Source organism: Oncorhynchus clarkii, chromosome 2 (assembly GCF_045791955.1).
Source record: "Oncorhynchus clarkii lewisi isolate Uvic-CL-2024 chromosome 2, UVic_Ocla_1.0, whole genome shotgun sequence".
NCBI classification, from domain to species: Eukaryota; Metazoa; Chordata; class Actinopteri; order Salmoniformes; family Salmonidae; genus Oncorhynchus; species Oncorhynchus clarkii.
Window position 1 is genome coordinate 79,039,350 of NC_092148.1, and position 24,959 is coordinate 79,064,308.

Here is a 24,959-nt window from a genome sequence, read left to right on the forward strand (position 1 = left end):
CATTATTTTAGGCTGTCTGGCATTAGTGCATAAGCTTAAGATTTAGCGTTGAAAAGCCTGCACGCCAATCGCCCAATGGTTTTGGGAACCGGCAGATAAAGTTTCCGTCAATCCACAGAGGCAAAAATAACAATGTCGGAAAAGCTGTGAAAGGAGGGTTGAAAATAAATGTTTGGGCTTTCCCATTTGGTGAAGTGGTAAAAGAGGATGACAGCAGAGCTGGCTATGTTATGTGTGATGATTGTGAGGAGCTTTGCACATTTGACAGTCACAAGACTGGGACCTCAAATAGGCTTATGTCATGTCAAGTTAACTGTAACCTATTGTTCAGATGGGTTAAATGGAGAATGAAATCTGGATACTGAATGTAGGTCTATAACCTCTCACATAGCCTTAATATTAACTCCTGAAGAATTAAGCATTTCTTGCAGTAAATGATACACAAAATGTGGGCAAAATTTTGACCTGGGAACTAACTGGTGGGGAGAAATGTGATTTTTCTTTCAGCCTCTTGAGAATTTGAATGCTCAGTTAAATACCACAGAGGTACTATCTTTATCAGCATCATAAAACTGATAGTATTTCAACCACATAAAATATGTATCCAAGCCGAACTGAAAACTTACCAGAAACATGTTGGGTTGTTTTCACAGCTTTATATTTCCTTAAAGGTAAAGGCTAGGTAAAGTCCCCCCTTATCTCAGCTCGCTGGTCACCATAGCATCACCCACCTGTAGCACGCGCTCCAGCAGGTATATCTCTCTGATCACCCCCAAAACCAGTTCTCTGCTGCCAATGACTGGAACGAACTACAAAAATCTCTGAAACTGGAAACACTTATCTCCCTCACTAGCTTTAAGCACCAACTGTCAGAGCAGCTCACAGATTACTGCACCTGTACATAGCCCACCTATAATTTAGCCCAAACAACTACCTCTTTCCCTACTGTATTTAATTTATTTATTTATTTATTTATTTCGCTCCTTTGCACCCCATTATTTTTATTTCTACGTTGCACATTCTTCCACTGCAAATCTACCATTCCAGTGTTTTACTTATTGTATTTACTTTGCCACCATGGCCTTTTTTTTGCCTTCACCTCCCTTATCTCACCTCACATGCTCACATCGTATATAGACTTGTTTATACTGTATTATTGACTGTATGTTTGTTTTACTCCATGTGTAACTCTGTGTTGTTGTATGTCGAACTGCTTTGCTTTATCTTGGCCAGGTCGCAATTGTAAATGAGAACTTGTTCTCAACTTGCCTACCTGGTTAAATAAAGGTGAGAAAAAAAAGAAAAAGAAAACAGTCAAATTGATTGTTTCAGTTTTGTTTTGTTTTCTAATTGCATTTTCTCCCTGGCCCCTAAACATCTTTGCTCCCTGAAAGAAGATGACAGAAAAGTTTACCGATGTCAACTAGATTGAAGCATTTATTCTACCGATGTATGACATTCTGGTGAGAAAGGGTTTATTTAGTCTTCTTAGGGTAACATACACTGAGTATACCAAACATTAGGAACACCTTCATAATTCGTTGGGATATGGACTCCACAAGATTTTTAAAGTGTTCCACAGGAATGGTGGCCCATATTGACTCCAATGCTTCCCACAGTTGTGTCAAGTTGTCTGGATGTCCTTTGGGTGGTGGACCATTCTTGATACACACAAGAAACTGTTGAGCATGAAAAACCCAGCAGCATTGCAGTTCTTGACACAAACCGGTGCACCTGGCACCTACTACCATACCACGTTCAAAGCTACTTAAATATTTTGTCTTGCCCATTCACCCTCTGAATGGCACACATATACAATCCATGTATCAATTGTCTCAAGACTTAAAAATAATTATTTAACCTGTCTCCTCCCCTTCATCTACACAGATTGAAGTGGATTTAACAAGTGACATCAATAAGGGATCATAGCTTTCACCTGGATTCACCTGATCTTTGTATACTCAGTGTATAATGACAGAAGAGAAGCTGCATGTATCTAATTATAGACAAGGGGACTAAGAAATAGCCTACCAAAATGTCAGAAATTATAAGCAGAAACATATCTAAAATCAGGCAACAAAAAAATCCTGCACCCACACTCAAAAAAAATCGTTCCACCGTCTTTGACTGTAGCCTATAGAAAATGTTTTCATTTTTGTGGGTTTGGGGTCAGGTGTGGGCCTCAGATTTTCACTTTATCACAAGTCACTTTATCACAAGTCGGGCAGTTGCGGATTGGTTATTAGGAATTGCGGGCTGGTGCGGGTGAACCAACAGCTGACCCGCGCACCACTATCCCCAAACCCTCCTTTACCTCTATTGAAAGAACGGGACAGGAGACCAGGGGGAAACAAGGGGACAAGAAGTGCTTGGTGTCTCTGTGGAAGAAGGAGGCCATAATCTCCCTTAATGGGCTTGTTTCTCCACCATTATCCTGTAGGCTTCCCTGGGGAGACGTTGGTGATTCCTATGGAGTGCCCCCGCTGTGCTGACCCTTACATGCCTCTGCATATGAAATGTAGAGCCGGCTCTTTGTCTCCTTTCTCCCAGCCTGTAGCCGAGCCCTAGACCATTTGCATAGTGCTGAATGGACGCTCCCTCATTATTAATTAATACTAAACCAGCCTGTGCCTCCCGGCCCACAGCCACCTGACCAAATCCCCAGAGTGCCTCAAACAGAACTTTTCCATCAAAAGAGAGGAACCATTAAAAATTAGAGCCTTTTTTTCTCTCCACCTCTCCTCTCTCTCACTCAAATACAGAAGGGTTGGTTTATGGACATTTTCCAAGAAGAGGGGGTGGAGGTGGGGGTGAGTTGAATCACTTCTATGCATGAAATACTGAGACCCCAGGAGATCTGTTGTCAACTGTCTTGCAAATAGCAAAGCCCTAGAAACTTCCTCCTCCAGCTTCACCTTCTAAGCATGTCTGGAGGGAGATTCTCAGGGAGGAATCTCACAAGATAGTTGAGTTGATTTATGGCTGGGAACATTGCACAAAATGGGTTTTGAATTCCCAGAGATCTTCAGATGCACCAAATTGTTCAACATGCTCTTTGCCTACATATGAATCTGAAATCTGAGGAGTATGAAGACAAAATAGCCTGCTGCTAATCCGAGTTATCTGCAACAAGGCTTCCTTCTACAAGACATCAGGAAGACATCTCCCTCCACAAGACTCATAAATGTATATCCACTGCCTCACTGAAGCAATTGTGGACCAAGTGCACTGGGAGCCTTGTGCAATGTTGCTTTGGGAATAGGTCTGATCACTGACACAGTCGTTCCCTTACATTCATCTCTCCAATGGCACAGAACATAAAGGAGAGCATGAAGAGAGAGCGAAAAAGAGAGAAAGAAAAAGAGAGAGGCACAGAGTGACAAATTGAGAACAATGGGGCCAGTTCCCATGGAGACCATCAATGTGCTCTGTCTTTCACAACATACAATATCAATTGCACAATCAGAAAAGGGATTCTACATCAAAAGTGGCAATGTTTAGAGACCTGTCACCGTAACTCCCTTCCATCCATCCATACACACACTCCTCTACCACCACATGGATCTCACCCATAAGGGAGTGTAGGGGGCATTCCTGTGGGGCCAGAGGTGGGACCCTGGGGTGGAGTCCAGAGGAGCCAGGGAGGGAGAGGGGGGCTTTGCTGCAGCTCTGGATCCCATTACCCCCCATACTGCTGGGCTGTGTGCTGGGAGAACCTGCCCCACAAACACACCCTGAACATGGGAAAGTCATCATGCCCTCAAGCAGTAGGGAGGCGTAAGAGAGGGAAACGGACAGATATGAAAACATGCGGGACTGCAGGAACAATATGCTCCTCCTCATCTCTTTCTTTCTTTGCTCTCACCCTCCTCCAGATTTTCAGATCATATTTAGAGAATCTCCTCTCACTCCCACAACTTGATGTTTGATCTTGAAGAAACAATCCACCCTGGAGAGCGGAGGGGACAATACCCAGTCCCACTCCCATCAGGTCCTCCCTTTGTCCCAGAGCACACAGGAACACAGGAATGTCCTTTAAACCAGGCTGCTGTCCTTTGAAGTGTCACTCTATTCTCTGATAGCCACTGATATGCCTCCAGAACATGACCGTACCAGCTGCCACAGCCGTGGGAAACATGATGGACGTGGACATGAGACTCTCACAGAGACACGTCCTTCCATGACACATGCTTTTCTAAGCCCCACATATTTTCACATTGAGGTAATCCATCTCACTTAAGTGAAATGACACCACATTGACGGGGGGCCCACAAAGCTACCTGAATGGGGTCTCCGCCAGTCATTGTTGCTCAGAAAGGATATTTTGATTTTGTGTCGAAAGAAGGGGAGACAAGGATATTTTGCAACTATGTTGACGCAAGACATCAGCACCTAATTGACTTGGCAGCACATCCATTATCGTTTTGGGAGCCAAAAGTGATATCAGATAGCAACCCACATTGGCTCATCTTTTGATGAAATAAATATCCACCAGTGAGACTTTAGTATCAATAAAGGATGCAACATACCTGTAGCGCAGAGGGCGATGAAGGTCTGCACATGTTTACGTATCAGCGCCAGCTTGTCCTTGGGCAACGGCAGCTTCCTCACGATGTGTTCGATGAAGTCGTTTGGTGTGACAGCCGCCAGGTTCCACTTCAACTTCCCCAACACCACCAGCTCCCACTCCTGAAACAGAAAGAGAGAGAAAGAGAGCAAGAGAGAGCGAGAGAGCAAAAGAGAAGGCAAAAGAGAGAGAGCAGAGAGCGAGAGACTGTTTTAGGATGAGAGCGGCAACAAGGCTAAACATACTGTATATACATGGCACCAGCCTAGCTGAGACTGAGCCAGGTTGGATGGGGGAGGAGGGGGGAGATAGGGACTCTAAAACTAGCTCTCACTAACATGCTCAAGCCAACAGAGGCAATGAATAGATTCCTATATGGTTGATCATTTGGTCAACAATCTATTTAGATTTTTTTTATAATACATTTACATTTAATAATTTAGCACATGCTCTTATCCACAGCAACTTACGGTTAGTGCATTCATCTTAACATAGCTAGGTGGAACAACCACATATCACAGCAAGTACTTTTTTCCTCAATAAAGTGGCTGTCAGTAAAGTCAGCTAGTAAGAGGAAAATGAGTCAAGTGCGTGTTAGTTCACAAAATGCTTATTTATTTATTTATGGGGTGGGTGGGGGGGGGGGCTGTGCAATTATCTAAAATAGAGGGCAGGGTTTCAGATGTTTTTGGAAGATAGGCAGGGACTACTGTCCTATCTTCAGGGGGAAGCTGGTTCCATCATCAGGGTGCCAGGACAGAGAAGCTGCCCTTTGGCAGAGCCAGGAGACAAGAGGTGGCAGAACGGAGTACTCGGGTAGACAGGGGCAATTTCTCTTGCTGCTCCGTAGGCAGCAAGAAGTACCGTGGTCTTATACACAGTATCGATTATACAAGTACAAATGCAAGACAAAATGCACAGCAAATAGGTTAGCACAGGATAGCATAATTTAACCTTTGTCATAACCTGTTGGAAGCTATTAAGTTACCAGAGTTAGGACCTGTTTTGCTACTTTGAGCACCTAGCTAAATTCAAATTGACACCTTCTCTGAAATTCGATCGATAATGTTAAACAAACAGAGCTAATTTACAACGATTTTACAGCTCACCTGACACACAGACAAACAAGTGTATACCTAATGTTGGATGTGAACAGCATAAAAGGAGAGGCTAAAACAAAATGATAGTTTCCCTAAAACTAATCAACTTGAACTTGTTCAAATCGTGAGCAGTATCCTCAACTGCACAATCCCAATGTCTATCAGCAATAGCCAATGACATTTAGGCCTATCTTAAATCACATGGTTTTATTTTTCTTGGGGGGGTGGGAGGTTATGTTTGAGTTATACGGTTGTCCTTGTTTCTTAGAGAAGAAAGGATGAGTAACGGAAGGAGCTGGTGACTAATTTGGGAGGAATTTTGTGGTTTGCGACTGTCCTTGTGCCTAGGACCTGGGATGCTAGTGATTTCCCCTTCAGAGCGTCACATGGTTCTTAGTCATGAGACAACGCAGGTCCAACATGGCAGCCATTAACTGCCTTTAAAACTCCACGACAGGGTGATTCTGAACCGATGACCAGATCTCATTCCCAATATCAGGTGAACTGTATATCAGTAATTTTGAACCGATGACCAAATCTCATTCCCAATATCAGGTGAACTGCATCTCTCTCTCCTCTGAAAGGGGACCACACACTATGATACATCCCTATGATATCCCCACTTCAGTTTCACAGGGTGTTGTGTTTCCCTATCAACTTACAAAAACAGTAAAAAACTGCTAAGGTTCAGTGAGTCACTCCATAAGAATGCCACAGATACCGCTGAGAAATAGGCCGTTGACAAATGTGATGTTGCGGTTAGAATTCAAGGAATCAATGAGGAATCGTATAGATAGATGACCCTGACTCTTGTCCACACTCTGCAGTGTTTCCCCTCTCTATCATTAGAGGTCTGCTTTCTGCTGTGGTAGAAAACAGACACGAGCTGACAGACAAGCTGAGAGAGAGAGAGTGCGAGAGAGAGAATGAGAGAGAGAGACAGACAGAGATAGAGAGAGATAAACAGAAAGAGAGAGAGAGCGAGCTGTGGCAAAACCTTGCAACACACCCTCCATGCAGGCACCCACTTCCTTCTGCTGGTGCCTCCGGTCCCACCTTCTGGGTGACATTGTGGTTTATTTTACAAGAAATTGTTACCAAAGATGGGGACAAAAAAACGATCACATGGGCCGAGCAGCTGATCTCCTGTTTCCTGTATCTGTCAGCCAAAAGATTGCCTTAAAGAGAAGCTAATTGTGAACACGACCAGGCAACCCTCATGAAACCATCTCAGAAACATGGTACTCCTCTGACCCATGCCTAAACAACATGTATGGGTGGATACAGCTCAGCCCAGTCCAGCAAAATATGAATCTTCACCTGATGTTGATCATGCTTCTGTCAGCAATAATACAATAACAACCAATGAGAGATAGGAGGAGGGACAGACTCAGCCCCTAAGACCACTGATGCAGGACCTGTCATCACAGGGAATGGCTGGCCTCTCCAACCCATACATATTTATTACCACAGCATTGGGATCAGCAATCAACTGAGGAGGTGGGTCAGGCCCAGGCAGCCCCTAAGCTCTCAGCTGAATAATATGGGGCCTCTTTCACAACATGGGTGGGATTGAGTATTGTTTACTAAAGAATGTTTATGTAGGGTCGCAGAGGAAATACTTTTGATGTGAGAAACTGACTATTTAAAATGTTCACCACCACTTGGGTCCACCATGACCCTATGAGATTGCCAAAGGCTCTAACTTTTGGGTACCAATGACTGCAGCAGAAACCCTAACCAAGACAAGCAGGATGTACCCACACCAGGTCAAGTGAAACCTTGTTGTGAGCGCCTACAACCAAGACATCCAATTAGTGAACTAATCCAATGCAAAATTGTAATGTACTGTATGCAAGTAATAAGCATTGTTTTCTAACACATTGGAAAAAGTACTTTTTGAAGCAGGATCTACAAAAACCTGTAAATGTCCATTCTTTGAGGACATTTATATATGTCAAACCTTGAGTGGAGCAAACTGGAGGTCAAAGACAACATTTTGTTTGCCAGGACCATCAATATGGGAGACTTCCTCTCTGTAGACTGAAGTCTCTAAAGATCAATCACTCCACGGATCTAAACCTTGGCTTCAGTTCAACGGCTGACCTCGTTCTACTACAAATATTTGCCACTAGATGGTGATGGAGACCACTGTACAAAAACCTACTGTACAGTCCAATATACAGGTAACTGCCAAAATAAAGGAAACACTTGAGTAAATCAAAAATACAAAGTATAGTGAAAGCAGGTGCTTCCACACAGGTATGGTTCCTGAGTTAATTAAGCAATTAACACCCCATCGTGCCATAATTTTGACTACCATGGCTAGAAGAGTTCTCAGTGACCTTGAAAGAGGGGTCTCAAAAGACCATAGGGGGTTTAAAGGGTGTGTGTGTCTCAGTCACCAGATCTCAACACAATTGGACACTTATGGGAGATTCTGGAGTGGCACCTGAGACAGCATTTTCCACCACAATCAACAAATCACCAAATTATATAATTTTTGTGGAAGAATTGTGTCTCATCCCTCCAATAGAGTTCCAGACACTTGTAGAATCTATGCCAAGGCGCATTGAAGCTGTGCTGGCAGCTTGTGGTGGCTCAACGCCTTATTAACACATTTAATGTGGGTGTTTCCTTTATTTTGGCAGTTACCTGTAGTACAGTATAACTCTTGGGGGACAAAGCACTCTGGGTCATTCCTAGAGTGATGGGGCCAAACATTTAATCTAGGTTGGCTGATGATTTCAGTTAATTATATTCCATAACAGTTCATCCTTAGAGAAAATGGACAGTAGCATATATAATATGAATAAATATAAAACATATATATGTAGGTGGCTTTTGGCCCATAACATAAACATTGACAAATAGCCATGAGTTTCATATTTGACAAAGCCAACAATAACAATCTGAAATGTAACTCATAATTTTGCTGGCAGAAACCAACTGTTGCTTACCAGCAGCTCCTGTGGTCTGATGGAGTTATCAGTGTAGATGCAGAGTTTGTCTGCAGTTAATGGACGAGTTTCTTTCAATTTGGATGCAAGGAACATGCAAACTGCTCCAAGAAGCTGCAGATCACGCTTTCTGGTTGGAACCACAGCTAAAAATCTGTCTAAGTAGTTCATTGCCAAGGGAAAAACCTCTTCCTCACACTTCTGTTCTTCACAAACCTAGAGAGAGAGGTGACATGTGACAATGTGTGCAGCAATTGGCATAATCAAATTCCAGTTATTTCAATTACCTATAATGTGTTCAATACATGTGAAACATAAAAATGATAACGAAATTAAGGAAATAATGTAACAGCCAGATATGCATATAAATTCGTCGAAACCCTTTGGGACCTGGCCAATAATTGAGCCCCACCCAGAGTTGTTGCGACATCATCAATAAATTCTAAATAAGATTATTTTCAATGTTTGAAAAAGCTCTCAGGCACAGGCTGTCAATAGAATCACATTCCTTCAGTAAGAAATGAATTCAAGTCACAATTACCCCAGCCAAAAAACACCCATGCAGCACAGTACGGAACCTCTTTTTTTCCTTCGTCATATTTTCCTAAAATATTTAAAAATATAAATAAATTGTCTACACCTATAATTTTCGCATCATAATGAACACCAATGTCTTTCACATCAGACCCGACAATTGATAAACATGTCATTTGAAGATAAATGCGAAATAATTGTCAAATGTAAAACGAAGTAGCATGTGGCTGTTCTCGAGTGCGTCACCGCCAGGTCGAAATATATTTTAAAAAATTAATATAAAATGTTTCATGAATGTCAGTAAAATAACTATTCCATGAAAATAAAGCTCTGACGGTCAGGTTTCTATTCAGACAATTCCCAACATATTATGTCAAACAAATTGTAAAAAATCTAACTTAATTCCTGGGTGACGGATTTCAATGAGAAGACCAGAGGGACAGAAAGGCCCGCACCCCTTCCGCGATCCAATATTTAAAAAATAAATAGAAAATGTTTGATCAATATTTCGCATTAATTTCAATGATGACTATGTCGTTTAGACACTGCTCTTTCATTTATGCCACGTTTCAACAACAGGTGTAGCGTTTATGATCTGTAAAATCGTCAGAAAACTGCAACAGTTCCTGAAAAAACAACATGGCGTTAGAATATAGGCTAGAATAGGGCTAGCATTGAACTGCATACGTGTGCATGGACATATTTAGGCAATTTTAAAATATATAACAAATAATCCCGTGCACCTTTCCTAGATCCGACCTATGCAAAGAAAAGCTTTATCTGGTGAAAGACTACACCACTGTAACCACCTGTCAATGTATCTGAGACGTAATCGTCAGTGACTTGGTTCAAAAAATAAAACCATATTAATAAGATAAACGAATTATAGGCTATCAGGATTGTATATTCGGCAATATGATGTGCAACCCTCCTCTTTCTCACACCATACAAACTGGACAAAATGACAGAGCGATAGGTCCGATTTGAGTGTGTTTTGATATGAGTCGTGAGCCTACAGAGTATTGCGGTACAAACCTCCAGCATCCAAGTAGCAACCATCCTCCGCATAAATGGCTGAATATCTTTCTGAACGCACTTGAAATAAGAACATTGGGGAATAAATCGTTCTTCAATGGTCAACAGGCTTTGTAATACCCTATCATCACACAGAATATTCGGATCAGGACGAGCTCTTAAAATGGTGTCCATTTCGAGGCAAAGCAGCTCCATGGTCGTTTCAGTTTTTACAAAGCCGGATTATTCTAGTGATAATACTAAACAATATTGCTAGATGCAAAGAAACTGGAAGGAAAGTATTTTGGAGGCATAAAAGTGAGACTGCAGGGCTCCCAAGAGTAGTCCTGCCTCTCCTTGCGAACTTTTTCCTCTCCCCCTCAGTTCGCTTCTACTTTCTTCTGGCGTTACATTTTAAGCCTGCCTTTTCCGACCAAAGTGACGCGAGCAGCAGCGCAGACCACACTATGTTGAGCAGTTACTCAAACATTTGTTCCTCTTTTCTCTCCACTTTTAGATGACAACTTCATATTAATTTTATTTTATCATGACAATATTACCACAATTAAAACCCCAACCATGCGTCACAGGAACAAATTGAGAAAATGTACTCGGATAATATAGGCTATATAACTGGAACAATTTATCCATTTAGCAAGTGTTAGAGTTCAAACTCGTCAGGGGTACAGTTTTTCTGCCTTCAGAGGGGATGTAGCCTAGGGCTAGGCTATGAATGCAGGAATAGCAATGTACCCAAGTTGACAACTTCATAAACATGCATTAGGCCAATTTTATTTCTGTATTTCAGTTTATCAACAAAAAAACGTATCCTTGTTGACTTGCTTGCTCTGTTGTTTTTTCGAATGCACTTGATTAACTTCTAATCGCCCCGCGCTCCCTCTCGCTCTCCCCGACACACACACACACACACACACACACACACACACACACACACACACACACACACAAAGGTCTACCATAACTATCTTTTATATAGCAACAGCTCGCTTGTGGTTGAATGAGATAGCTTTCTAGGAAATGCAATGCAGCATAAAAAAGCTGTTGCGACAAACTTCTCTTATAGATAACACCACGATGACAGCCTATGCTCTGTATTGGACAACTGCATGTATTCATATATAAATATAATCCATGTGGTTGAGGTTGTGATCATTACATTCATATGCAGAACGATACACATAGGACCCATGTCCAATACTTAATTCTAGGTATTATGCCTTGATAAAGGTCTCTTAAATATGCTACAGTGTAATGTTGGAGGAGCTTAAAGCAGAACTGATAGTTTGCCAAAAAAGGTTAGTCTCTAATAATATTCTACCCCCAAAGATGAGTCAACTAGACTCTCCTGCATGGATTGTCTTTCATATGCAGAGGGGGCAGTCTTCCGCTGCGCTCAAAGTTGTTAAATTCCATTCGAGTGGGCGTCTCTATCGGTCTGAATGGCAACACCTTTGTTCTTGTACTTGTGAGAGAAGTGGGAAATGTCTCTTTAAAGCATTTTTTGTCTCGAGATAGTTTCCTCCCCATGTCATAATTTGCATATAGCCAATAGGTCTTCTGCGCGTGACCGAGGCTTGCCGATTGTTACTGGGCAGAATTCTATTGCATAGGCTATATTCGGAGAACCAGGGCGGTCCAACTCCTACAATAACTAACTATTTATCAATTCACACAATTAGCTAATGTTATTGCCCCCCTAGCATAGATAGAAATCGTAAAATTGCATCCAACAACAAGCAATTAAGACATGGCAAAGCAACACATTCCAAATGGATGAAACCTCCACATCACACACGTTTTAAAGTTTTAACTAAAAAACAGTTAGACAGTTAGACAGTTAGAAGTTCGACAAGCAGACTAAGCTACTACAATAAAGATCAACATTTCTATAACGTGTTTATTATACGCAAAAATTAGAGAAATGTAGCCTAGGCTGAGGCTATAACTGCTTCTTAATTGGTTCCATGATAACCTATCAACCACAAATACTACATGAATGAGGCACTGAGTCGGAATGTTTTGGACGACAAGAACGACTACATCAAAGACAATAAGGGATGTTTTTCAACGAACAATAGTATAGACTACTAGCCTACACATCCAGAAAGTTGCTCGTTTTGTGGCAGTGTATAGGGGGAGTTCCCCCAGATATTTATCGTGTCCCTGACGCATTTCAATGAATTATTTTGGGATACATTATTTCCCTCAGAGAAACAGAATAAACAATCAACATTCTACATCGTGCAAACCCATCTGTGCCATAATGACTGATCTTAAAGGCTCACACATGGAATGCATAAAACGATGCAGTAGTAGACTAAATTGAGCCAACATGCGCACAATCATGTCCAATTGAAGTTTCTACTCTGCCAGACAGATACGCTTGTGAAGCGCCTTGATGGCCATGCTTCTCCACCACCTCCTCGGGTGTCAATATGCGTTTGTTATAATATCCATTAATTCATATTTCAACCTATGTATCATATTTCGGCTTTTAAAATGGGGACTTATTTTAGGCTGTTCGTGTTCTGATTGCCTCTGCATCTCATGACTGCTCATGCACCTGTCACTGCCATCAGAAATTACTTTTTTTGGACAGCATGTTAAACAAAGTGAAAAATAAAGACAGCCCAATAAGCCCATTTGTGTTCTTAACACCAACAAAGACAATCGTTTTGCTGCAGATATTATCAAATGGAAAATGTAGTGTTTAAACTCTCTTGGGAACACAACACTTTGAACATTAAGATCCCCAATCCCCAAGTTATGGTAGATTTCTTATGATGCTAAGGTTAAAGTTTACAATGTCATCGAACAAATGCAAAAAGCTAATCAGCAAACACATACCATTCGACAATCATTCTAAGACTACAGTAGCGGCTCAGCACTGTAGCCTGAAAGAACCATGCTGTATTTTCGCGGAATAATGACGTCACCGCAGGCTCTGAGGAGAGTCAAACGCAGCGGAGGCGCTACATTATTTCCCAGATGCATGCAATTAACATGATATCCAATGGGACACAAACTAAAGAATATTGCAACATTTGTTTCAAACTTTATTTTGATTTGATAGGGAAGTTTGAAAAGTTCTCACCTCATATCTGACCCGTGACTGCAATGGTTTGTCTCAAAGTTGACTCAAAGTGGTGTGAAACAGCCAGCCTACATAAGGTTTTGAAATAACGGGAAGATAATGCAAGTGTGGGGTAAGCTAGGCAGCATACTTAAGGCACAAGTAGGTTGCTGACATCAAAACACGAATTATGATGTTTTCAAAATGTGTCAAATTAACAGACATGGGAATTTTGGAAGGAACTTTATGAGTTTAACGTTTCAATGTTCTACAAATGACAGCAATAGACTATAAACAATCTAAAGAAAAAGAAACCTTTTAACATTCAACATTCTGAAAATTTACATATTTGAACTGAAAACCATCTAGAATGTCTATACCAACAAACATAGGTTGTACTTTCAAATTCATAAATGTTGATAATTTCCCAACAACTGTTCATAGTATATTTCTGAGAAATATTGTTTATCCTCCCTTTGAGCATGTTTACATATACATTATACATAAAATTAAACAACCATAATGTGTTCATTGGGCTGCTACATGGAACTGTATTTGAAACTATTACAAAATAAGTATCAAACAGGTTCAAAAAGGAATTCTGAAAATATGCCATTTCCATAATGTTACTAAATTAGGTTGTTTGAATGTTGGCTGATTTCTAGATAAACCCAATTATGGCAGGTGATAGAAGTATGCTTTGAAAACACATGGAATGTTGCTTCCTATAGATAATTCTAATACACCTGCAGCCGAGTGCCACAGCTGCAAGCTGGTATTAGGACAGTTCTGCAATGAAAGAATAACATCTTTCTAACCAGATAATTAACATAGGCCTAGATGAAAACACAAAAACACAGTTTGTTATTCACTTACACATGACAAATCTAATACATCTAACAAGTAACTAGATGTCTCACAGACCATATTAGAGGGCAAAAGGTAGAAAGAGGCAAATCCACTCTGTAGGTTCTTGGTTTGAATGACTTCATATAATTTCAGACTGTATGCACCAATATATATTATATTTGTCCTTTTATTAAGGTTTATATTTGAAATTATTTTTAAAAGACTGTTTCAATGTTAACAATAACCTTGTTAATAGTGTTTAAAGAATGGGTTGATTAAATATAATCAAATTAAACCATTCAATTATTTATACCATAACAACATTAATAAAGTTCACTATTTCATTTCCTAAATTAATATATATACACTAATGTTATTTATAGAAATAGCGTTTGTTCTCTTATTCCATACTTTTCGCCTGGGGGTGAACATTTTAAAAGCAGCAAATGAAACCCCAAAAGTTTTGTTTTAGATGTGATAACTGTGAAAAGCGGAGGAAATATTCCCTAAAAATGACCAAATAAATACAACATATTCTTGACGTAATAAAACATTAGAATAAATCAACCATGACAGGATCAGAAGTTTTGTATGACAAAAAACATGTGCATACAGTGTTAATGCCAATTGATAGTAGGTCCAACTAGTGACTCCACCCACTCTGTGTTTACATGTGTTCACCATTCACTAACTGCCTCATTGGCTGACTCCAAACACTGCAAAGTAATGTACTGGTGTAACAAACTCACCATTCACTCTTACGGTAATTCAAAGAGTTAATTAAGACGTTTTAACATTAAGAACTCCCCTGACATTGTCATCAAAAAATATATTCTATGGAATATAAAGCAGAACCTTGTCAGGCAAGTTATGTGGTTGACACTTACAAAGCAATGCAAACTCTATTTCCTGCATTACCCTGAGCTTGGACATCTGTTGTAACTCACAAGTCTCCTTAGCTTGTCACACACAAGCATCAAAATATATTACGTTACTACTCCATGTAGTAACAACCATGTAGTAAGACTGCACATTAGGCGGTCATGAGAGATCAGTTGCTACCATATATGCTATCAATAATATACACTAAATGTATCCGTTCAAAACATCTTATGCATGTTTATAATTTGCTTATTTCACACATGCTCATAGCTTATAACAGCATTTCTGTTATTTTGTTGTGGTTGAACAACTGCAGATGTATGAGTAAAACAATAACAAAACAGAAATTACTTGTCCATCCATATCACAATACCAGGCTGTTTGCAATGCTCCATTGGTTAGACTTATTTACATAACAGTAATGTTTTAGCTGATATCAACAAAGAAGTGCAAATACAACGGTGTAATAATAGTGTCCTGTATCCCACCTAATCAAAGAGTGCAGACACAGTACAGTCTGTAGGCTATCTGGACAATAGACAGAACCACAAAGCCAGTTAGCCATAGCTTAGTCTGCATAACCACCCAACACTGCGTATTTCACACAATCCAAATTGTCTACTTGAAACACAACACGTTAGATTAGGAACACATACATCCATGTTTGATTCAGCCAAACAGATTCATTTGATTCGATTATAATATATTTCTCAAAGGTGAAGTGAATAATATCACAGCAAAAGAGACCTGAGTTTGGTCTACACTCTTATAAAAAAAGTGTTCTCCTATGGCTGTCCCTATAGGAAAACCCTGTGAGGAACCCTTTTTGGTTCCAGGTAAAACACTATCGGGTTCCATGAAGAAATCTTTTGACAGAGGGTTCTACATGGAACCAAAAAGCGTTCTCCTATAGGGACAGTTGAAAAACCCTTCGGAACCCTTTTTTCTAAGAGTGTACAGAGAGCAATGGAACCACACACATGTAAAGATAATAGGAGGGATATCTAGAGAGCCAGCTCATTTGACTATTTAGTGAAAGTAACTATGTGTAATGGGTTGATTAAAAATAATCTAATCAAAGTTTATTGCTCGAATACACAAATTTGCAGATGTTATCGCAGTTGCAGCGAAATGCTTGTGTTTCTAGCTCCAACAATGCAGTAAAAATACCTAGCAATACACAACAATATGCACATAATCCAAAAAGTAAAATGAAAGAAATTAAGAATAAATTAAGAATAATTGAATGCTACAGGCTACATTCTCAACCACTTTCCATTTTCTGATATGTTTTAGAAACAAACTTACTAAATTCACGAGGGTTGTCCCTGGAAGCTCATGCACCTGTGGGATGTTTTTATTCTTTATTCTCACCATTCTATTACTGATGTTACAATGCAAATTTGGCGCCAATGACCAGGGCTGTGGACTCACAGCCAAACTCCCTCAGACATTCTGTATGCAAAGATGTCCTCTTGCAATTTCTGTAAACCTGTTTTTATCTCATTAAGTCCAAAAACAAGGGAGAGAGCAAAATATCTATGTTTAATTGTCATCTCCCAACATTTCGGGGGGCGAGGGGTGGGCGTCTGAGGGAGCAAGGTGAATACCCTCCCTGTTAGGGAGATTAATTGATGCTGCCGACAAGAGGTACATGCTTCAAACATTCTCATATGCTATGTGAGGGTGGTTACAATCAGTTACAAAGTTGCAATAGTCTTGTATCATATGACTGATATTGCAGTATTTGCAGGTGCATGCCACAAAAACCTTGGGAACAGATGTGATCTAGACACAGACAAAGATAAATTAATAACACGTAGCTGTATTCTGGTTGTCATGCAACAAATCTTAAAAACACCAACTTCAGCCACATTTCTTCCCACATGTTTTTGAAGCAAATCAGTAGAATCAATCCAAGAAATAGCTCTTGAAAAGTAAAACAAAAATACAAGTTGAAGCATTTATAACTAAAAGCAATCTATCAAAGGGGTTGCTAACAGCACATTGAGGGACGTATGGGTCTCTCCACAGAGAGGACATAGTTGATGTTGTTCTACCTGCATGGGACATACAATAAGGATGTCTGTAGAGCACCAACGAGACAAACCTTCCCTCTGCCAACAGAGAAGAGCCAGTCTGCTATTCATTTACCTTTATTTACTCTTCCCTCCTCTCTCACATGCTTGACCCTGCCTTTTGAACTCCACCAACAATCTTTAATGAACTCATCAGAGGAGAGGAAATGAGAGGAGAGGGAAGATCTGGGGCACAACTTGCCAAGGATAGGAACTATTCCCTTGCCCATCCGGAGGATACTTAATATAGGTTTTCCTTTCTTCTCACATTTGTCGGATAACACAACTGCACATTTTTGAGCGGAGCAGGTCAGCTGCTGTTGTGTCTTCACCCCACTGCTTCTCTAGGATTTTCCAATGTTCATATCGGTAGCCCTTAAGTTTGTCACTCATGCAACAACTGCTTACCAATATCATACCAGAGCCTAAGATTTTTCCCCCTCCTTTCCTTTGAAACCGACAAGTAAAAACAAAGGCATTGTTGGTCCAAGGGGCCTTGCAAGGACTCTCTGGGGGCAGGTTGTGTCCTCATGGTGTAATTCTGCACAAAAGGCACTCCTGATTCCTGGTCATTTGAAACGTTGATCCAGAGGGAGCAAAAACCCTCAAGACTTCCACCCACATGTCCAGACCAAATGTGCATCATCACAATCTTTTATTGTACTGCAAGACAGTCCAGTGGGTAGTGTTCATAAGGCAACAAACAGAAGAAAACTGACCCAAACAGGGAGAGACCACCTGGACCTTAAAAACATTTGATGTTGTGTGCCCTAATGAACTGATGACTCTGATGGCTAGTTCCTAAATAATGTGTTCCCTTCATTGAAAACATTGTATGGGCTTCAAACTTCAGACTTTAATTTATCCTCAATATGTTCTCTCAGACAGATGACAGTTTGAGACAGATAGAGAGACTGATGGAATGAAAGTCAACCTATCCCCTGGGATGTTCAATGACATTTTGTCTCTGAAGATCAAGACATACAGTCATGTCCACAATGATTGTCACCCTTGACTAAGATGAAATCAAATAATTAAAATACTAATACAAAAATAGCTATATTACATGCTCAGAATTTATTTTATTTTATATAATTTTATACTTGGAACTGTATATTAAAAAATAAAGTACTTTGGCATTCATTGACGGGAATGCTTCAGAATCATCCAAAGGAACAAATACATGGATTGATATTTGTCGACACGTCAACTGTAATCCTGATCATAAAGCATACAGTTTAAGTTGAGTGACACCCAATTTTGACACCTGCTGCAAATCGCCCAGAGAAAGAAACGCTGCCTCTGAGTGAGGCATTCATACAAATCATGTTTAATGTATGATTCATGCACCTCTCCCTGTTGGGAACAAAGAAAATGTTGCCTATTGACATTATGTTTGTCAAACAGAGACCTTTCTGCCTGCAGCTGTATTTAAGATGCTCTTCTACTGACTTTGAAACCCAGAAAAAAATTGACAGGGTTTCAAGGCTTGATGTGCTCATTGTTGTGTCATTGCAAACACCTGAATTTTGCACGCGCACACGCACAGTGGGTAAGGGCCCCATATTCCCTGCAGTGTGTGTGGTTGTCAGGGCCCCGAAGGTCTCCAGCACAAACAGATGTTACATGAGATCAGGATCTGGGTATAGTAAAGATAAACTAGATTACTTAAACAATTATACCACTCTAATATTCCATCCATACCCATCAGGTGTTGACTCATCTGGTATATCTAATATTAACATGGAACAGTGTTAAAAAAGGACCATAAAACACGTTGCTGGTTGAAGACAAACACTGATACAGATGTAGAGTTGACACACACACACACACACACACACACACACACACACACACACACACACACACACACACACACACACACACAAATGTTCACGCTCACACTTGCACATCCAGCCTGGTCTCATAGACTAGACGTAACATAGTAAATGTAAATCTGGGTAACTCATATTATATGTTACGTTTGGTAAGGTTATATAAGACAGATGGTTACATAATTTAAAAATGAAGGGGGGGGGGGGGCTTATAACATGAATGTCTAGCAACTCAAATGAATGTCAAGCAACTCAAAGGTTGTGAGTTCGAATCTCAAAGCAGACAACTTCAGCATTTTAGTTAATTGGCTACTTTTTAACTTTTTAACTACTTAATTATTTTTAGCTACTTTGCAACTAAACTCAGCAGAAAAAGAAACATCCTCTCACTGTCAACTGCATTTATTTTTAGCAAACTTAACTTATGTAAATATTTGTATGAACATAACAAGATTCAACAACTGAGACATAAACTGAACAAGTTCCACAGACACGTGACTAACAGAAATTGAATAATGTGTCCCTGAACAAAGCGGGGTCAAAATCAAAAGTAACAGTCAGTATCTGGTGTGGCCACCAGCTGCAATAAGTACTGCAGTGCATCTCCTCCTCATGGACAGCACCAGATTTGCCAGATCTTGCTGTGAGATGTTACACCAATCTTCCACCAAGGCACCTGCACATTCCCAGACATTTCTGGGGGGAATGGCCCTAGCCCTCACCCTCCGATCCAACAGGTACCAGACGTGCTCAATGGGATTGAGATCCGGGCTCTTCGCTGGCCATGGCAGAACACTGACATTCCTGTCTTGCAGGAAATCACGCACAGAACGAGCAGTATGGCTGGTGGCATTGTCACGCTGGAGGGTCATGTCAGGATAAGCAGGAAGGGTACCACATGAGGGAGGAGGATGTCTTCCTTGTAACGCACAACATTGAGATTGCCTGCAATGATAACAAGCTGAGTCCGATGATGCTGTGACACACCGTCCCAGACCATGACAGACCCTCCACCTCCAAATCGATCCCGCTCCAGAGTACAGGCCTCGGAATAACGCTCATTCCTTTGACAATAAACGCAAATCCGACCATCACCCCTGGTGAGACAAAACCGCGACTCGTCAGTGAAGAGCAGTTTTTGCCAGTCCTGTCTGGTCCAGCGACGGTGGGTTTGTGCTCATAGGCGATGTTGTTGCCGGTGATGTCTGGTGAGGTCCTGCTTTACAACAGGCCTACAAGTCCAGCATCTCTCAGCCTATTGCGGACAGTCTGAGCACTGATGAAGTGATTGTGCGTTCCTGGTGTAACTCGGCAGTTGTTGTTGCCATCCTGTACCTGTCCCACAGGTGTGATGTTCGGATGTACCGATCCTGTGCAGGTGTTGTTATGCGTGGTCTGCCACTGCGAGGACCATCAGCTGTCCATCCTGTCTCACCGTAGTGCTGTCTTAGGCGTCTCACAGTACGGACATTGCAATTTATTGCCCTGGCCACATCTGCAGTCCTCATGCCTCTTTGCAGCATGCCTAAGGCTTGTTTACGCAGTTGAGCAGGGACCCTGGGCATCTTTCTTTTGGTGTTTTTCAGAGTCCGTAGAAAGGCCTCTTTAGTGTCCTAAGTTTTCATAATTGTGACCTTAATTGCCACAGGTGCATGTTCATTCATTCTTTATGCTTCATCAAACAAGCATGGGAAACAGTGTTTAAACCCTTTACAATGAAGATCTGTGTAGTTATTTTTAGGAATTATCTTTGAAAGACAGGGTCTTGAATTTCTTTTTTTGCTGAGTTTACTTAGCATGTTAGCTCACCTGTCCCCCAATCATAACCTTAACCCTGTTAGCTAACCCTTCCCCTAACCTTAACCCATTTAGCTAACCCTTCCCCTAACCATAACCTTAACCCTTTAACCTAACTCCTAAACTTAACCCTAATCTTAAACTTAACCTAAACACTAACCCTAACCCCTAGCCTAAATAAAGTTAGTCAGCTAGCTAACGTTAGCCACCTAGCCTCCTAGCTAGAATTCGTAACATATCATACATATTGCAAATTCATAACATATGATACGAAATGGGTGATGGAATCCACAAATTATTACATACAGTGGGGCAAAAAATTATTTAGTCAGCCACCAATTGTGCAAGTTCTCCCACTTAAAAAGATGAGAGAGGCCTGTCATTTTCATCATAGGTACACTTCAACTATGACAGACAAAATGAGAAAATAAAATCCAGAAAATCACATTGTAGGATTTTTTATGAATTTATTTGCAAATTATGGTGGAAATTAAGTATTTGGTCACCTAAAATAAGCAAGATTTCTGGCTTTCACAGACCTGTAACTTCTTCTTTAAGAGGCTCCTCTGTCCTCCACTCGTTACCTGTATTAATGGCACCTGTTTGAACTTGTTATCAGTATAAAAGACACCTGTCCACAACCTCAAACAGTCACACTCCAAACTCCACTATGGCCAAGACCAAAGAGCTGTCAAAGGACACCAGAAATAAAATTGTAGACCTGCACCAGGGTGGGAAGACTGAATCTGCAATAGGTAAGCAGCTTGGTTTGAAGAAATCAACTGTGGGAGCAATTATTAGGAAATGGAAGACATACAAAACCACTGATAATCTCCCTCGATCTGGGGCTCCACGCAAGATCTCACCCCGTGGGGTCAAAATGATCACAGGAACGGTGAGCAAAAATCCCAGAACCACACGGGGGGACCTAGTGAATGACCTGCAGAGAGCTGGGACCAAAGTAACAAAGCCTACCATCAGTAACACACTACGCCGCCAGGGACTCAAATCCTGCAGTGCCAGACGTGTCCCCCTGCTTAAGCCAGTACATGTCCAGGCCCGTCTGAAGTTTGCTAGAGAGCATTTGGATGATCCAGAAGAAGATTGGGAGAATGTCATATGGTCAGATGAAACCAAAATAGAACTTTTTGGTAAAAACTCAACTCGTCGTGTTTGGAGGACAAAGAATGCTGAGTTGCATCCAAAGAACACCATACCTACTGTGGAGCATGGGGGTGGAAACATCATGCTTTGGGGCTGTTTTTCTGCAAAAGGACCAGGACGACTGATCTGTGTAAAGGAAAGAATGAATGGGGCCATGTGTTACGGATACCAGTATCCTGTGTGTGTATCCTGTGTGTGTGTGTGTGTGTATCCTGTGTTCTTTTCTCTCCTTCTCCCCTCACAGGTGAAAATCATCACTCCCCAATCAGTCACCAATCAATCATCAATCAGAAGACACACCTCCTCCTGTTTCCTACCCAATCACAGTTCCTTTCCCTTGGTTTAAAAACCCCATCAGTTGTTTGCTCTAGAGCTCAATCTCTCTGTAAATGCCATGTCTGTAGGTCTCGCTGTTTCACTCTCTCTTTGTGTATTGACCTCTCTTTTGTTTGAGCACCTCCATAGCATGTTGTCATCACCTGTGAGTATTGTTTTGGTTATGGTGTTTGTTTGTTTGCTGGTGGGAAAAGGGGGAACCAAGACAAGTCGCCCATGGGCATACACTACCCGTAGGTAAACTTTGTTAAATACACTAGTTAGAACTGGGCGGACCACCCACTGTATTTTTGGTTAGTTAGTTAGCTGTTGTTAAAGTAGGCTAGTCTAGTTTAGGGGTGTTTTTGAATACTTATTGTTTCTTTCCTTGGGTCCAGCTCAGCCCCTTTTCCTGCTCCCCCCCATTACCGTGTGTTTCTTAATAAACCCTGAGTTTGACAGTAGATTTCAGTTGTCGTGGTTATTTCGTTCACACTTTTACTTTGTCACTATTATAATTTGCATGAGTTATGTTACAGGTCTCATTACCATCCCCCCTAGACTGTCAGGCCAAAAGGGATTCGTAACACCATGTATCGTGAGATTTTGAGTGAAAACCTCCTTCCATCAGCAAGGGCATTGAAGATGAAACGTGGCTGGGTCTTTCAGCATGACAATGATCCCAAACACACTGCCCGGGCAACGAAGGAGTGGCTTTGTAAGAAGCATTTCAAGGTCCTGGAGTGGCCTAGCCAGTCTCCAGATCTCAACCCCATAAATCTTTGGAGGGAGTTGAAAGTCCATGTTGCCCAGCAACAGCCCCAAAACATCACTGCTCTAGAGGAGATCTGCATGGAGGAATGGGCCAAAATACCAGCAACAGTGTGAAACCTTGTGAAGGCTTACAGAAAACGTTTTACCTCTGTTATATACCCTTTGTTGGCAATGACAAAGTATTGAGTTAAACTTTTGTTATTGACCAAATACTTATTTTCCACCATAATTTGCAAAAAAATTATTAAAAATCCTACAATGTGATTTTTCTGGATTTTTTTTCTCATTTTGTCTGTCATAGTTGAAGTGTACCTATGATGAAAATTACAGGCCTCTCATCTTTTTAAGTGGGAGAACTTGCACAATTGGTGGCTGACTAAATACTTTTTTGCCCCACTGTACCTTACGAAATATAACATGGCATACTAAATTGAGTCACCAGATTTACGTACAGTCATACGAAATGCTTTGAGACCAGGTTGGCACATCAGGGGTTGGAACTGAGAAGCGCTGGGCTTCTTGTGATGACATGCATTATCTGTATTAGGCCCACAGAATTATACCTATGGAGGAGCTGCTTCTATGGAGGAACTTTTTTTAATTGTAATATTAAAACATACAATCTACTTGTAGTGAAGCTGCTCAACATTTACATTACATTCAGTCATCTAACAGACCCCCATCCAGAGCGACCGACAGACGCAACCAGGATCAACGCCCTGCTCAAGGTCAAAAACGGGGACCCGAACAAGCAACCTATCAGCCTCAGCCCAAGCTCCCAACCACCAGCCCTCCAAGACCCCCACCCACAGTTCCCGAGAGTTGCCCCCCAACTATCCGAGCCCCCCCCCAGAGCTCCCCCCCCCCCCCCCCCCCCAAAAAAAATATATATAATAATTAAGAAATCCATGTGCCTTGTTAAAAGTTAATTTGTGGAATTTCTTTCTTAATGCGTTTGAGCCAATCAGTTGTAACAGGTGCGTGTTGGTGGTAGGGAAGTCAGGCGCAGGAGAACTAATTTGGTATAAACGGAGTCGTTTAAAACTCACAAAGCTCACAAAACTCCGAAAACCAAAATAATAAAAGTGGGTACAAAACCCATCGCACACCAAAACATAATTTGCACATACATACAATCAAACATTCTCCGACAAGGACATGAGGTGAAACAGAGGGTTAAATACACTATGTAATTGATGGGATTGGAACCAGGTGTGAAGGAAGACAAGACAAAACCAATGGAAAATGAAAAATGGATCAGTGATGGCTAGAAGGTCGGTGACGTTGACCGCCGAACACCGCCCGAACAAGGAGAGGGACCGACTTCGGAGGAAGTTGTGACATCAGTTATGTTGTGACAAGGTAGGGGTGGTATGCAGATGATAGCCCTATTTAGTAAAAGACCAAGTTCATACTATGGCAAAAACAGCTCAAATAAGCAAAGAGAAATGATAGTCCATCATTACTTTAAGACATGAAGGTCAGTCAATACGGAAAATTTCAAGAACTTTGAAAGTTTCTTCAAGTGCAGTCGCAAAAACCAAGTGCTATGATGAAACTGGCTCTCACGAGGACCGCAACAGGAAAGGAAGATGCAGAGGATAAGTTCATTAGAGTTATGTCATGACGTGGCCCTCTTTGGGTACAGCGAGCACCATCCCCCTCTCTCTCACCACCTCTCTCTTCCCCCTACACCCAGGCTCTGTTAGGCAGGTCATAAATTCCTAGAGGAGTTTCTCTCCTCATGGCCAGAGTATATAGAGAGAGCGTTTCACGGGAGAACAAAGGAACCTCTTCCACATCACAGAACTTGAGAACTGAACAATGTCCATGTTTTGGAGAATGTGTACACTGTCGGGGAAGAATCCAGCTACGACTGGTCCATTTAGTTTAATGTTTGTGAAACTCATGAGAGACAATACAGCCACATTACCATAACTCTGTTTATACAAGAGTCTCAGTTGTGAGGCTTGCATCTAATTGTTGTATAAAATGA

General features: G+C 41.2%; 1 protein-coding gene across 5 annotated transcripts in view; it reads right to left on the bottom strand.

The window, feature by feature from the left end:
• The window catches only part of LOC139374627 (G1/S-specific cyclin-D2-like), a 270,693-nt gene that overhangs the window by 20,102 nt on the left and 225,632 nt on the right, over window positions 1–24,959 (bottom strand). For 4 of the 5 annotated variants that reach the window (XM_071115663.1, XM_071115670.1, XM_071115674.1 and 1 more), the window contains 2 exons: window positions 8,628–8,843; window positions 4,530–4,689 (listed from right to left, as the gene is read on the bottom strand). In XM_071115663.1, the coding sequence (XP_070971764.1) occupies window positions 4,530–4,689; window positions 8,628–8,843 (376 nt within the window). Of the gene's footprint in view, window positions 1–4,529; window positions 4,690–8,627; window positions 8,844–10,196; window positions 10,598–24,959 lie in introns of those variants that run through there. The other variant, XM_071115694.1, reaches the window with a different exon arrangement.